Source organism: Haliotis rubra, unplaced genomic scaffold (genome assembly GCF_003918875.1).
Source record: "Haliotis rubra isolate DU_JTF1 unplaced genomic scaffold, ASM391887v1 Scf227, whole genome shotgun sequence".
Classification (NCBI taxonomy): Eukaryota; Metazoa; Mollusca; class Gastropoda; order Lepetellida; family Haliotidae; genus Haliotis; species Haliotis rubra.
The window spans coordinates 252686-268496 of NW_025766303.1; the positions used below are offsets into that span (position 1 = coordinate 252686).

Genomic DNA, 15811 nt, shown 5'->3' on the forward strand with positions numbered 1-15811 from the left:
TCCAGATCAGTTCCACCAAATGTTCAGCTGGTATACTCTTCATCCATTGTCATAATTATGTATCTATTTTGTGTGAGGTTCCATGATGGCAGTACATCATAATGTTGAAGGATTCATTGATGTTTACTCCTTTCTTTCGTGTTTTTCTAGTTTCATTGCAGTTAAACCAGTTTAAACTCCAGAAATATTACTGAAGATCATTATGTTTAACATTTTTTGTATGTAATCTTTTCATTAATTCTTCCATATAATACCTCCCCTGTTCCCCCTTGCTTTGGTAACATTTAGAAGCACAGTAAGTCCTGTTGTGCAAGACCTAATTCAGTGTACCGAGTTGTGTCCCTTTGCTAGGACCATCTCGGCTGATTCCCTCAGATTATCACCTTTGAATTGTCAGCACCGTAGATAAATTGTCTGTGCGTGGCTAAACAAGTAAATGTCCCTTTAGATTCACTTCCTCATTTTACAGACACATTGTAATATGATAGTAATACTGTACAAAGTGGCGATTAACCCTACTCTGTTGTTTCGTCATGTTGAATGTAGGTTGTTTATATGCCGGTGTTAACTTTAACACCTGTTACATACAATACTCCCTTCCCATTCTGAGCTTGGTGTGATAATGGGTTGTGTATTTACTATAACAGACTAGAGATGGATCTGTATAATCTGTAAGGATGTTGTTCAGTAGTATACATTATGTCGGTTGTGGGATGAAGTTGTCAGCTAAGTATTTACAATGATTTGTTACTATAAGAGTAATGCTATTTTTCAGGGCATTATCATTAAGGTTGAGCGGTCCAATATCATTTGCAGCGGCCCGCAAATTTCTGATAATGGGAGGGCCGTTTTATGATAATTCCATGTAATTTAGCTATAATGTGGATGATTGATGTGTTTTGCTCAATTGTGATTTGTGGCTCATTGTATATAACCACATGTTACGATGGCTCATGTAGAAATGGTGGATTTCAATAAATTAATGGAGTTTACAAAAAAAAGGGTTTTTTTAGAAGTGGTTTGTTCTTCGGATACTCTGTACTCACCAAACTTTTAATCTTCTGGCTCTATAATGTCAGTTTCACATTTGGTGCATTCCTCTCAGACTGCAAGTCAATGTTATTGCCAAATTTCAATTTATGTACTTTTGAAGTAAAATATGTCACAGTATGTCTTAAAATGCATACTTTTCAACAAAATGTAGTGTTTTGTTCTCATTTGAAAACCCCCCAGAGTGGTGCTTAATGCTTATGTGAATATTTGGCCCCCGAAACCCACAAGCAAACTCTGGCCAAGTTGTTATCCACACAAAACAAACACATATGACGTAATTGTAGAAGTTGTTTATTGTATTTATGTGGCATTATTACAGATTTACACAATTACAGATTTACACAAACTAATGTGTGTGTGTGACAGACAGAGAAGATCAACAGGTATGAGATAGAGGAGACAAAGATTCTGCTTTGCACATCCAAGTCATTCTCAGCAGCCAGACGGCAAACTTCCACTCACACTTCTACTTCTTGGGACATTGCAAGGTACAGAAGACACTTTACTGGTCTACACAGACCTTAGGGTGGAACTAGATAAACTTTCGACATCACACTGACCACTGAAATCAGATGCTTAAATTCCTTTTAATTCATGATTAGGCCAAATCAAATTGATTAATTGTTTTACATATTTTCATCCCTAAAATTAGATATTTATTAACATGACATTTCCTCCTGCCTAACTTACTAAATAGAAAAATCAGACTAAAATACACACTACATATTTTCTGCCATGTACCAGATGCAATGCACAGCCAGTTTGGTTAGCAAAGTTTTTAGTGCGCGTGTGTAAAGGGATGCTGTCCTCTACCTTAGACAAAGTCTCTGCTGGAGTGAGGACGAAGATAATATATGGTCAAAATGTCCTTGTTATTTTGGGGGGAGAAAAGGCTAAAAAGTGACAGGCAGATCTTCTTGGAAAGAATGGAAGCAATTCCTTAGGAAAGGCATCCCTGCATGTGTGTGAGCCAGGAAGACTGCAAGGCTTGCACCAACACTAAACTGTACATATATACACAACAGCCAGCCAGGATAAATGGTTCTCAGCTAACTGTATAGAACAGGTAAAAGCTTGTACAAAATAGCAGACTTTAGAGCACTTCAATAACATCAAAACTGCTTTGTAACTATCAACAAATGGAAAGTCACAGAGGAAGCCATGCTAGCACATTTACCACTACAAACATCGTACCCTGTTTGCCTCCGACCGGTTCAACATTGGTGGGACACTGACGCAAAGGCAGAATGGAATCAGTGTGTCCACTGACTTCTTTTGGGCATGTGATTCCAAGAAGGTCCTTAGCTATGAAATGCAGGGCCAAGATCATGGGCGGCTATACAGGGTTTAAAGTGGCTTCTGACCAGAGCACAAAATATGCAGCAAACAATTGTGTCATTAGACACGTGACATCTCACACACTCAGCAGCAAACACGTACATTGCTCGTCACACTTGGTTTAATACCAGAGTTACCTCCCCTTGCATAGACATCCACTCAGGGCTGGTCATATTCTACTCCCCATCTACAATGACGACACAGCTCAGTTATGCTTGCAAACAATTGATACACTGATACAACTGCAGCCAAGATTTCTTGTGATAAGGCAGACAAATATCCCGAAAATGTTAGCCAAGATGAGAGCAAGCCAAACCAAATGAATTTGTTACAAAAACCTTACATTATACAGTGGAGGATTAAATACCATAACACCTATTTGCTTAATGAAACACAAGATGGTTGCATCCTTTGCCCTACACAACCCGTTTGTGCAGAAGGGATTAGTGTCCAAGTTGTGTCACCACGGCACTTTACAAACAGCACCACGTAATAGACAGCCTGCCCATATTTGGTCATCTGGTGCAAGGGAAGATAACTCTACTTTCCAATATTAGGAAAAGAAGCATAACACATAGCCACACCCATACAAGAACTGACAGTTTCTGTCAGTGAATACAATAGTGTACCTGTACCCATACATCACGAGTAAGTCATATTCAATACATCCAAACATCACAAAACCTTAAAATAACTTGACTCTTGTTAAAATGTGTGTTAACTGTTAATGAAATGCAGTGTTAGCATTACTGTCGTGAAATATGCCAGGTCTAGTAATGCTGATAAGATGGTGTCTAAATTCAACATGAAACACCCTGTTTAAGCAAATGCCATGTCTCCATGGCAAGTATATTTGTATTAATATTAAATGACCACTCCCTAGTAGATACAAAGAACATCACAATATCAACAGCGTCTTGGTACAAAGACTGAATTGGTCAATACACTGTATATATTTATATATACACTTATATATTTTTTATTTATTTGGATTCAGAGTTACTTGAGGAATGAATTGCCAAATTATAGATAATCATTATAAATAAACAAATCAAGCCTGAAAGGATAAGGACTGAGTATTGACATGTTTCCCTGCACATTCTGCCATAACAGATGATAAATGCCATTTGTAAATAAAGCAATGAACATGGTGAAATGGACAACGACCACTGACAGTTTCACCAGACAGTTGTTGTCGAACACAAACCTGTCTACACATTCATATTAAACTGACCAATAAACACTCAATCCTTATGTTCAAACAGCCTGAGAAACTTCATACCGGTACCTGATTATGCATTTCTCAGAATGTCTCATATGCTATTTACTAATGACACAGAAATGGTGTACTCTGCAAAACACATGCATTTGTTCAAATTGCAAAAAAATGTGTACATCTTTAATTTCTGACAAGCTGAACCTCTATGATTTGCCTAATGATGTGATGAATACTACTGACTGAGCCACTGTAGCTGACTCTTATGATTATGGTTATGATTATGATTGTCAAATAAGGTTAGGATGATGTCAATGTTTATGAACATGAGGATAGAACAGACAGACACTTCTAAGTATGCGATGAACTGAAGACATTTTTGGATCACACTGTAGAACTGATAATAATGTGAAGACTCACAGAAATGAACGGAGACCAGTTTCAACAAAAAGTTGAAACAAGTCACAAGCTTACAAAATGGACTTACAGTTGTGGCACCAATACCACATTGTGAAACAGGCCCCAGATGCTGACCGTAGTGTAATGACTGAAACAAGTCGACACTGAAGTGCGGGACTAAAAAAAGCTGTAGTTATGATCATTTTGTGGGTTCCGTACTGTTAACAATAAACCAATCAGAATCCTGATTAAGACAAATCTTAATTTTTGTTCAAAATGCTCCCATGTGTGATGATGGGGAAGGTGGGAAGCAACATTATTAACACTAGGAGCACATTATTGTTAAATGGTACTCTCTGGGCATCAGTGTACATGTATGTTGGGGGCTGAGAAAAAATAGAATCGTTTTCCCTGTACAAACAGACGAAAATCTGACACAAACAAGCAGCACACTCTCTCTAGCACATGCAGCCCTGTTATTAAACAACAGATCTGAAGGAGACACCCAGAGACTGACTCGAAGACTCTGTGTTTAGCAGTAAGAAACACACCAACAGAAGAGTACACAGGTCAGAATATACTTTATATATATGCATGACAATGACAAGATGAGCAAGTTGGGATTTTCCTAAATAATGCAAATACAATGCAATATTTCATATACACGCATGTCAATCAAAGCTGTCGTCTATCAATTTCCCTCGATTTCAGTTACACAACCAGACTAACAATTTGTACAAAGTTAGCCGTCCACCTAATGTACCTTATACACTGAATTACAAGAGAATGTACAGGTAACTTTGGGAACACAATAATAGCCCTACATCTTTTCAAAATGGATTGCCCAAAACCAAGCAGATTGTCTCGAACTGTTGAGCTGAAATTACAACTTTCTACTTGCAATGTTGGGACATCGTAAGCCTTAGATGTTACATCATAGTAACTGGATCAAGACCTTCTGATAGCCTGTCTGTAATGTAGATGTTTTTGAACACCGGTATACATACTCTACCAGGGACGTACATTGGCTACAAGTCAAGATATTCCTGAACTAGAAGATCTGACCTGATAAGGTCCTATTTAGGCATTTAACCTGAATACTAGGACATAGCCCCAGTACAAGAGGAGTGCCCCACTACATCGATATGTGTATCACGCTGGAAGCACTGGGCCTTGAACCTCACTTGTGAAACAAGTACACCTCCAGTGCCTGCCATTACTGAACACACACATGCATTTGGAGTTTGGGTTTGATGTGTTCATTCACGAGTGAAGTATACTATTTTCACTAAGATCATTTTCGACAATACTTCTGTGTATATTACCTAAGTTGAACAGCTGGCACTTCATTATATCCTTGGTTACCGGTAAGTATTAGCCACTGACTTCAATATCCATTTGAACAGCAGTGTTGGTCATATCTAACTTGTCCACTGCTCATTTCATACAGCAGATTTATGAAAATAACTCCATTCTGGGTTTACGCAACTTTCGACTAGTACTGACTGTCAGACCCTTATCAAATATCACCGTACAGATTCTGTTAATACTCTTCCCCCTAAGTGTGCGAGATCTGAACAGTCCACATCGTGGACAGCAATATATGCTTGTCTTCGTCAGCCAAATGTGGTGATGAAAATGATGAAAGCAGATGATGTGACAACATCACCACCCGCACTGGAAGCTGCATTTAACAACAAAATAACAACAATAGCACTTCATACTGCATTCAGTCAGATCAGCTTCCTATTCACGTATTCACACCAAGTAAGTTCAGCAAAGCATTCAGAAAACCTTTGACATCTGGATTTTGTATACCAGTACAAGCAACCTTCTTGAAAAGCAGATTAGCCATTAGGTTTTCAAGAATTTCAGTGTACCAAAGTGATTGTTAGGTTCACAATGGATTTACAACCACTATGACATAGTGATATTGAATCATAAATACGGTTATTGTAAATATACAGATTGTAGACAGTTGATTCGGTTAACACACAGACTGGGCCACACTGACGATGTTGGGCAAGGTTGACTGTTTATCACAAAGTTGGTGAGTCCGATCTCTGGTGAGACTACAACAAAGCAGGCACATAAATAAAGCAGAGAGTCCCACCAGTAGACGACACATTGCTCTAGCTGTGGTCAGGAAGTCCTCAGTGTTGTAGCCAGTCCTCCATATTTTGTCTAACATGCACATTCCTGGGATTTTCTTGAAGGATCTCAGCTTTTGTTCGCCAGCTTTTTTATTCTTTCAAGCCTCATTTTGAGATCAGACACATCCACAGAGACGGCAGGGTTGGTGGGCTGGGGAGGTTCAGGGTCGATGTTCTCTTGTTGTCTGTCATCATCGAGGGATGTAGCTTCGTCCTGAAACAGCCAGTCATAAGTGTGAGTGTGATGGAGACAGGCTGGAAGGGTGGGATCGAGGGAGTCGGACTCTGACAGTATGTAGACCAATATCTGCCACCAATCCTTCAACCTCAAGCAAGCAAACCATAGTTTGACTCAAGTCAGTCATTTTGGACCTGTCAACCCAATGTTTACATAGTGACAACTAGGAACATGGCATGTACTGGACTGAGGGTCTGCGACACTGCAGCCATGTCACTGGGTTTGCCAGTAACTGAGTGTGGGAGAAGTGAATCAGTTGTGGAGAGATTGAACAATGATCCATGCCGTCTGCTACAGAGACAGTGGGAGGAAGGTGTGGGAAGGTAATATCTGGTACACTGGGCCTACCACCCTGCCCTGGAAACCCCAAACAAATTAGGGGACACTCACAGATAAAAGATCCATAGGATTTGTTTGTACCATATTTGTGACATAAAACATGTTACATAATTCAAGCAATTTCTAATGCTCTCTACAGTGAGATTAATCACAATAGGGACAAAATTCAACTTAAAATATCTAATGCATGCACAGATTTTCATGGGGAGGCTAGGTACCATTCGTCAATCTATTCATAATGAATCATTCACAAGATCAATTCTACCGGTACACGATACACCTGTCAGCAGTAAATACTTCTTTCTTCTTCCTAAAATCATATTACAACACTATTAGATGTTTCTTTCTTCTTCCTAAAATCATATTACAACACTATGAGATGTTTGCATTTAACACCTTCGCTACATTCCCTGACCCTTGAGCAAGTAAACTTGTGAAATGAAAGATATGTTTGGCCTGACAATTTTGACAATACCATGAACTGTTTGATGCGGGAATACACAGGCCCCCAAAGCAATAGTTGTACAAGTCTGCACCTTCCTCCACTACTTACCAAATTCTCAGTGCTACCTAGGACGTCAATGTCGTCAGCGTTGCTGGGATCGGGATCTCCAGCCTGGCGACGGAGGAAACAACATAGAAAGCTGGTCATGCCACAACAGTCAACCCAGTCTCTGCCCCATCCTTTAGGCCCAGGGTAACAAAAGCACACCAAACATTGCCACAAAATTAGCGTGCAGGCAACAACTTTGGCCAGAATAACAATTTCTGCCTTTCCCAAAACAGGTCTCTTTATGTTTGAATCTTGTTTTTTTTCACTTTACAAAGAAAGCAACTTTTTGGACAGATTGACAGGCATGATAGTTCAAGCCATCTAAAATATTGGAAAGGTCTTCAAACAGACATTATGCCTGCTGACCAATCCATGTTTCAGGAGTATAACCAGTGTTCTACTGATCTGAGAGGGGACTATGCTGAGCTGATACTGCCTGGGTTGTTGAGTGATGTCGGCACAGACTGGGGAAGTACAACATTATTTGCCAACACAAACCTGACAACTTATTAATGTGCAACCACGTCCATCTGGGCACATGTTGCAGGACATTTGTAGTTTTCAGAACTCATAACACAAAAGACATTAGACATAATTTGTTCGCATCATTACAATTAATTCCATGCAAAAACAAGGACTCTAATAGAATATCACAAATTCAAATAAACAGTGAAAAGCAGATTTTAAAAACTTGTTCTCTAAAAACGTTTACTTGAACAACTCTAATCTTACCACAAAAAAGGAAGAGCAAGCTTGTTACATGCCACATTTAATTTGAATGGTATATACCGAAACACAAAATAAGAACTAATTCATGTCATTATGAACAATAGGAGCAACAACATCACATGACTTCAAAGAGGACTACGTATCAATCATGCATGTTTTGGAGATTGAACTTTAAAGTCAGCACGACTCCAGTTGTATTCCAGGGTGGAGAGGGATGCCATGGAGTCTTGTCCCACAAGGTGATCTCAGTATGTCTATCAGCCTCTCATGACATAACAGACTTAATACTCATTGACCTTGTCACTTGGTGTTGAGGAAAACCTGAAAGTGATGCAGCTCTGAGACTAGTTGGGTGAAACCCTCACACAGTCTTACCTCCTTGTTGTGGTCAAGACCACACTTGACTCTGAGCATCTTCAGCCTCTCACGGAAATAGTTGGGATCCTCCTTCTCCTCGCCAGATCCACCACTTTGACCAGATGATGACATTGATGACGATGTCGACGACATGACAGGAATGTTGCCAGATTCACCTGATAGAAACATTAACATTACATGACATCCACCATCATGGATAGGTTATTTCCAGTCCTGTACACTATCTGGTCCACATAATTACACATGATGTCACAGCAGAATGAAAGGAGACCAACAATTGTCGTGATACACTTGGGAGCCAGTGCCTGGATGAACTAGCCCTAGGGACATAACTAACAGTGAACTCCAGCACTACAGACTTCCTGCCGGCCATGTCAGTATGTTATGTTGTGAGACCGTGACTGGCAACCTCACCTGATGTTCCCATCCTCTCCTCCTCTATTCCTCGCAGACCTCGCTCGATGTAATTCTGGAAGAACTGGGAGGACTTCTTGAGGAAGGGTTCCAGGTCAGCATCGGGGTATTTCCTCTTGAAGTCATACAGGTCGTTCAAGCCCTGGAGATACAGACATGTAAAGGAATGATAGCTGCATGTTTATAGTTTTTCAGATGTGAAGCAATGGTTCAACAAATTTTATGATACAGCATGTCAGCTTAACATAAATTGCCAAAGATGGATTGATTCAGGGACGGATGGACTGATTTCAAGTTAATGCCTCTTGTATCATTCTTGAATCTATTACAAGGTAGGGGACACCCGAACAGGGCTTCAACACCGAACAGATGTGTAATTTGAACACTGGACCTCGTCTAAACACAAAGATGACATTTCGTCACAGGAAAAGATATCACTATGACTTGGAAAAGCACCTGACATTATCTACATATAAAAGAAAGATCACATCCATACCAATCATAATGTTACATCGATAATTATCCAAGGCTTACCTCTTTTGTGTTTTCCTTGGCACCAATTTTCTTGAAAATCTCAGCCAACATGTCATGTGTTGTTTTGGAAAATCTTTTTGTTTTTGATGAACTCTTAAAAAACAAGAAAATATTTAAAATAAATAAGAAGCACACAAAAATGTCACAAAAACCCCTGATTTTAGAAGCTGAGAGCATTGGTTAAGAGTTTGTATTTTAAGATAGTGTTCCATTTTCTCACCTTTGGTGTCTTCTCTCTGTTGTCATTCAGCTCATCATTTTTGGCATTTGTTGCAGCAACATCATTCTTGAGAACCTTCTGGAGGTATGCCTCAACCTCGGAGTTCTCTGAACTCTCAATCATGCCAGTGTGGTACAGAATCTGCAGAGACAGAATGTCACACACTACTAACAAACAAACATGACAACAATATTCTAAGTGACCCATCAAAGAACATTTGGAAACTAAACAAACACAGATGGATCAATGTCAATATCCAATCAAATATCCAATTTGAACTGACCTTATGACCTTTGAGTCTAGCAAGGGAATGTAAAATGGTTTTGATGGTCCTCAAGGGGAGATCACTCCCCTTGTCCTTCCAGGAACTGGAGGGAAACGCACGCAGGAAGAGATGGCAGTCCATGAGGATGCGGTCCACATTCAGGTCGTTGATGATGTCCGGCAACATCCGGATCATCTTCCACAAACACTGAAACATACCAACGTGGAATGTAAATAAATACAAAATATCTGTACAAAACACAAGTAAAACATGTTGTCTTAGGTAATTTTCTCAATCCTATAGTGGGACAAATCTGAGATTGGAAACACTCATCTGATCTTGGCACATTAAAGGGAAGCAACTCTGGAAACAGAATTGTGGTGCCTTAGACCACAGAACCATCCATGACCACCATAACATTATTAGTCTTTCTCGAAAATTTTGGCCTGTTTATTACTGATCATTATGGCTTTATTTTTCATCCTACAATCTAAAGAGCTCTTTGGCCACTTCTAAAATATTTCAGTCACTGTGAGGTACCCATGTAGGGAATCTCAACCATTGTTCATTGTGGTGCATACACACTAAAGTTGACAGCATACATAGACAAGAGCTGCCTACCTTCATGATGAGGTCAAGGAACTTGCTGGTGCAGGTCTCACTGGCCACACAGTCCTGTAGGAGCCGAATCAGGGCACTGAAACAAATCCAGAATGATCTTAGTGGCCAACTTGAACAAGACTGCAAAACTCAGAAGAGTGAGTGAGTGGCTTTATGCTGCTTTTAGCAATATTCCAGAAATTTCATGGTAGGGAACACCAGAAATGGGTTTTACACATTGTACCCATGTGGGGAAGCGAACCTTGGGTCTTTGGCCCGACAAGCAAACACTTTAACCACTAAGCTACCCTACTACCCCTCATTTATTTGAACTATGCAAATGTTTCTTCACACTAAATCAAAATAGGGTGTGATCATACAACTTGAAATCACTATTATTACATACTGTACTTCTGAAAAATGTCTAAAATAAATTGTAACACGAGTGTGAAGGTGTATGTGTGCATGCATGTTGTGAACACAGTGTATGGCAGTATTCCACCAATATGACAGCAGCCAGTAGACAACACAGATATTGAAAACAATGATCCCTACCATTCAGGTACATTAGCATGCAATCTACTGAGTCAGATGGTTGCCTGTATGACCAGCTTAGGTTGTTGGGGACAAACTCTAACCCTCAGTCCCATGGGTTCGGTTACCAGTGTTTAAGAACAAGAGTAAGTTACACACCCTGTGATACTGGTGTGGTCAGTCTTCTCGACGATCTTGACGACGGTGACATTGACGGAGCGGACAACCTGGGGACCCTCCTCCAGCTCCATCAACCGACTGTCAAGCAGGATGGTGATCAGTGAGTTGACCACATCCTTCAGGATGTCCTTGCCAGCCTTCTTAGCCAGGCGCTGGGTCTGGAGGATCTGTAGGTAAGAGTCATCCATACTTTTTAGTTAGTTTTCTTCATAGTTTGTTTGGCTTCTTGTGAATTACACTAGTAGGAAGTATATAACAGTTATGCTACATGCTTTTGGTTCATCATAAAATAATCTCAACATATTGCCCACTGTGCAGTGTTCACAGCTTGTCTTGTCTGAATTGCACTTAATCTACTGGATGAACAACTTTATGTGCTCAACACTTTTTTTTTTCTTTTTTTAAATTAGCAGAATCTGCCAACAAACTGAAAAAAGCTTTTAGAAAACCCAGGCTTCTGCTAAGCTCAAGACAGTCAGATTGCCAGACAAATGGTTTAATCCTTGACAGGAAGCAAGTTGACAGGCATTTATTTCTCAAGGCATAAAACTGTTTGTAGCAACTAATGTTTTGTGCATATCCTTTTAACAGTAACATATTTTTCAGGCTGTTTTTCACAATACTTTATTTAATGGAGTGTGGTCAATGAGAATTTACAAAAAAATCTTCACTATCAAACATGCTATTGATTACTCACTGCTAGTAGTGTTCCCAGCAGACATCGGTAAAGTCTGACCACATCGTCCTTCGGAGTGTCCTCATCCCCCATGTGGGTGGAGTACACCATCTTGAACTGCATAGACAGCGTCAACAGCAGCTGGTCCACGTGACCAGCCATGATCTCTGCCCTCTCCTCGTCCTTCAACACTTCGTCAACCTGGAAATTAATTAGGTAAATAAAACACCTTGCCAAGCTGGAAGATTAAGGACAAGTAGGAAGAAATAATGCTCTTATATATCAATGTTCTATGTAAGTCCATCTTTTGTACAATTATCATGTACCTCCTAATAAAAGATCTGAAAATTTGAATGAAAATGTAATTTTTTAAGTAAAATTGATATTTTTATACTTATCCTGACTCATGATCTTTTACTTATCTCCCTTTTCTTTTCGAATGATAGTGGAACACTTGAATCCCTTGAAGTTCCCTAAGCGGACGTAAAAAATACACTCACCCACGAGTTACCTCCCTTTTGCCCTTTCCCGCGCAAACAGTCATGTGACCAGCCTTACTTGTCACTCTCTCCTGATTTTCTGCCCATGCACTTGGGTCTGCTGTGAAATCTGAAGTGTTTCCAGTGGGGAGGTTGGGAGGGCTTCTCGTCAAGTAGTTATAATCAAATCCATATACATCGTAATTTTGAAGAATAGGACCTAAATATAAAAGGATATAATGCCGTATACGGGACTCCAGTGCTCGCCCAACCATCCGCTTGGGCGAAAAGGGAGAGAGTAACAAGTATGGGCACGTCACATGATATGTTTGCGTGGGAAAGGGCAAGGAGGTAACTCGTGGGTGAGTGTACTTATACGTCAGCTTCGGGAACTTCAAGGGATTCAAGTGTTCCACTATCATTCGAAAGGGAAAGGGAGATAAGCAAAAGATCATGAGTCAGGATAAGGAAAAATTATTTAACTCAGTTCCGATGCATGCCTGTGAAGTAAAATATAAACATGCTCTCACTTAATCTTGGGTAGTTTCACTGGCTCGTAGATGTCATCTAGATCATGCTGAATCAGCTGTGGCATGTCATAGGAATTGGTTGGTTCGGTGTCGATGTCCAGTGCAAACTCGCGCTTCACGGAATTTGAGGACGACGATTTCTGCATTGCTGACTGGGCACGAGGAATATTTGGTCTGGAAAATGGTAATGACAAAAAATACAATGAAATAACCAAACGAAGTTACATATGACATGAAAGAATACTTGGGAATAAAGCAGCCAATAAATAATCCAATCTGGACCAGGAAATCTGAGGTTGATCGCAGGACTTGACATGTGTGATAATACAGCACTCAGCAACACTCAAGCTGCGTCATATCCATTTGAGAATATTGTGGAAGATATTACTGAAGCCATTTCAGGGTATGATGACATGAATCTGACCAGCTGATCTCTGCCTTAAATTACCGGTATGTGTGGTCGGGAATCCTACTGAGGGGCACCTGCACACTACCACTTCTACTCACTGGGACATAGTTTTCTGTGACAGTGGTGCTGTCTTCGGCCTTTCTTCCTGTTTGGGGGGTGGTTTGGTCTTTGCTGACCTCTTGATTCTCTCTTCCAGGAGACTTTGATCCTTCTCTGCCAACTACAACAAAAATCCACATTCTCACGTTTCTCGATGACAATGATTACATTTGTTTGCTTTAATTTTTGTCTTCCTAAAATGCCATCAAAATGTAAAGACATGTATTTGTTAGGCACTACAACGCTATCCTGCTTTTCAGATTCCTGGGGTCTCGCGGTACTCACATGCCCTATGTACTTGTAGATCCCTTCACCCAGGATGGTGTGTGCCGTCACAACCGTGTTTAGGGCTGCGTTCCTCACAGATGTGTCCCGATCACTGATCTGCCCAGCGATGATCTTGAGGGCGTGTGCAGGAGATGGCTGACATATGGTGATGCCGTACGACTCAATAAGGCTGCCGAGCTCCTCCAGACACTCTGTAGAGACGAGCAGTATGTTAAATGGACAGATATGTATCAGTATTCACACAGCATCTAGCTATTTCATCATCTGTCATCTCCTTGAAGAAACCCATGTAAGTCAGCTGGTCAGTCGCTATGGACATCATGGCAACACAATGTTTGACATTATGTCATCTTACTAGACATTAACCAATACTGTTCAAGACAAGTTACAGTGGCCTTGGCAAAAACAATTATCCTAGCATAAGAGCTGTGACAGTCTTGAAGTACAGAGCACCTGAAATGTGTACCTTCATTACGAAGACTAAAGTTTCCCTGTATTGGAATACAATAAAAATCGAACTAACCTGTAGAGGTTTCAGATTCTTTGAATATATTCCTCCTTGGGGTACTTATAAGCATTTAAATGTCCATTTAAATTCCCTACGACAGTTGTAACAATATTTGAATAAAATATTTACAAAACAAAAACTACGTTTTGTCTTGTGAGACCACCCTTACAGGGCCTTCCGGCCCCCTACAGCCAAGAGCAGGTAACTCTAGACCGTAACCTAGGTACCTCACTTTCCATGCTGAACTTAAGTCAGACAGAATGCTTGAGGGAGGTGGTACTGCTAAGGAGGAATATATTCAAAGAATCTGAAACCTCTACAGGTTAGTTCGATTCTTTTATATATTCCTCCTCCTTGAATTTATAAGCATAAGACAGACTCCTAAAGACGGATCTCAGGAGCGGCATTCTGTCTGCTTAAACACCCCGACAAGAAGTGGAATTTCCCAAGCTAATTATAGCAGAAAAGGCACACTTACCTGGTCACGTGTCCACCAAAGCCAATCAGGCGGGGCATGAGCCAGGGTCAGGGTTAAACGATGCAAATTTGTCCAGCGAAACCTCGCTAATGCAACGAACGAGACACACCCTCCCTCCTTCCGTAATCTACTTTCGGAAGTGAAGATAAGGGTCCCGCAATAATAAACCCAGAAACGAAATGCCGGAATATGAACAGCAAAGTTTCCAAGGGCAGTTTAGTCTAGAGCTTCTCGGTTAGAAAGCAAGAGACATGGGAATAAAACCATCACCACATAAAACCCATCACCAAGGAAAATGTAACAAGATTTGTAAAACCCAACACCAGTGTTAAAAATAGGCAGATAATGGTTCACACAATAAAAACCTCAAAGCTCAATCGGCTAGAGAGGTGGAACCATGCCCACTGGAGAGAACTGACTGACCGGAACCGAGCACGCTCACTGGAGAGTCTGTCAAGTTGGTAATGATGGATGAACGTACTGGATCGCTCCAAATAGCCGAGGAGCAGATCTCCTCAATGGGCAGGGCTGCAGCGTAAGCTGTCGATGTAGCACGCCCTAACCGAATCGAGCTTTCAACCCAACAGGTGGGATCGCCCTGTTTGAGTATAACTCATATGTATGGCAGAGACAAGCCACCGAGAAATGGTCTGCTTGGTGGCGGAAGACCAGCCTGAACCCCGCCATAACAACAAAACAATTGGTTACCCTACGGGTACCCCTTGTTCGTTTGATATAAGCCTGAAGTGTCTTTACGGACATCTAAGAGGCGTGAGCACGCGTCGAGAGAGGTACGGACAGGGAAGGCTGAGTGAAAGCTGGGAGCTCAATAGAAGCCGTCACATGGAAGGGACTATCCTTCTTAGGGACGGTAAGTCTCAGGCAGCCGAATGCTAACTCTGTCTTTGTGAAAACAGTAAGCGGGATCGGGCCGACATTGCATGAATATCGCCAACCCGCCTGCCAGAAGTCACCGCCACAAGCGCGCCGTCTTCCACGTCAACAGCTGGAGGAAAGAGCCGACAGATTGTGAAACAGTGGACGGACAGCCAATCAAGAACGATTGACAAGTCCCACGGGGACTAACCGTCGGACAACCGGACGGATTCTGTCCACGCCTGCTAAAAGCGCTGTACAAGAGGGTGCTGCCCCAAGAGAGCACCGTCAACAGGAATATGAAACGCAGAAATAGCCGTAGAAT

At 41.0% G+C, this 15811-nt stretch overlaps 1 protein-coding gene across 1 annotated transcript in view; it reads right to left on the reverse strand.

Moving 5' to 3' along the window:
• Positions 1-1328: 1328 nt before the first annotated feature.
• Positions 1329-15811, reverse strand: part of LOC124277743 (cytoskeleton-associated protein 5-like) — a 45928-nt gene continuing 31445 nt past the window's right edge. Inside the window, 13 exon segments of the mRNA XM_046713468.1 lie at positions 1329-6373; positions 7290-7352; positions 8394-8551; positions 8811-8952; positions 9345-9437; positions 9565-9705; positions 9848-10036; positions 10451-10526; positions 11123-11310; positions 11841-12057; positions 12829-13002; positions 13336-13457; positions 13622-13815. Coding sequence (XP_046569424.1) covers positions 6227-6373; positions 7290-7352; positions 8394-8551; positions 8811-8952; positions 9345-9437; positions 9565-9705; positions 9848-10036; positions 10451-10526; positions 11123-11310; positions 11841-12057; positions 12829-13002; positions 13336-13457; positions 13622-13815 — 1904 coding nt within the window. The 3' untranslated portion in view covers positions 1329-6226.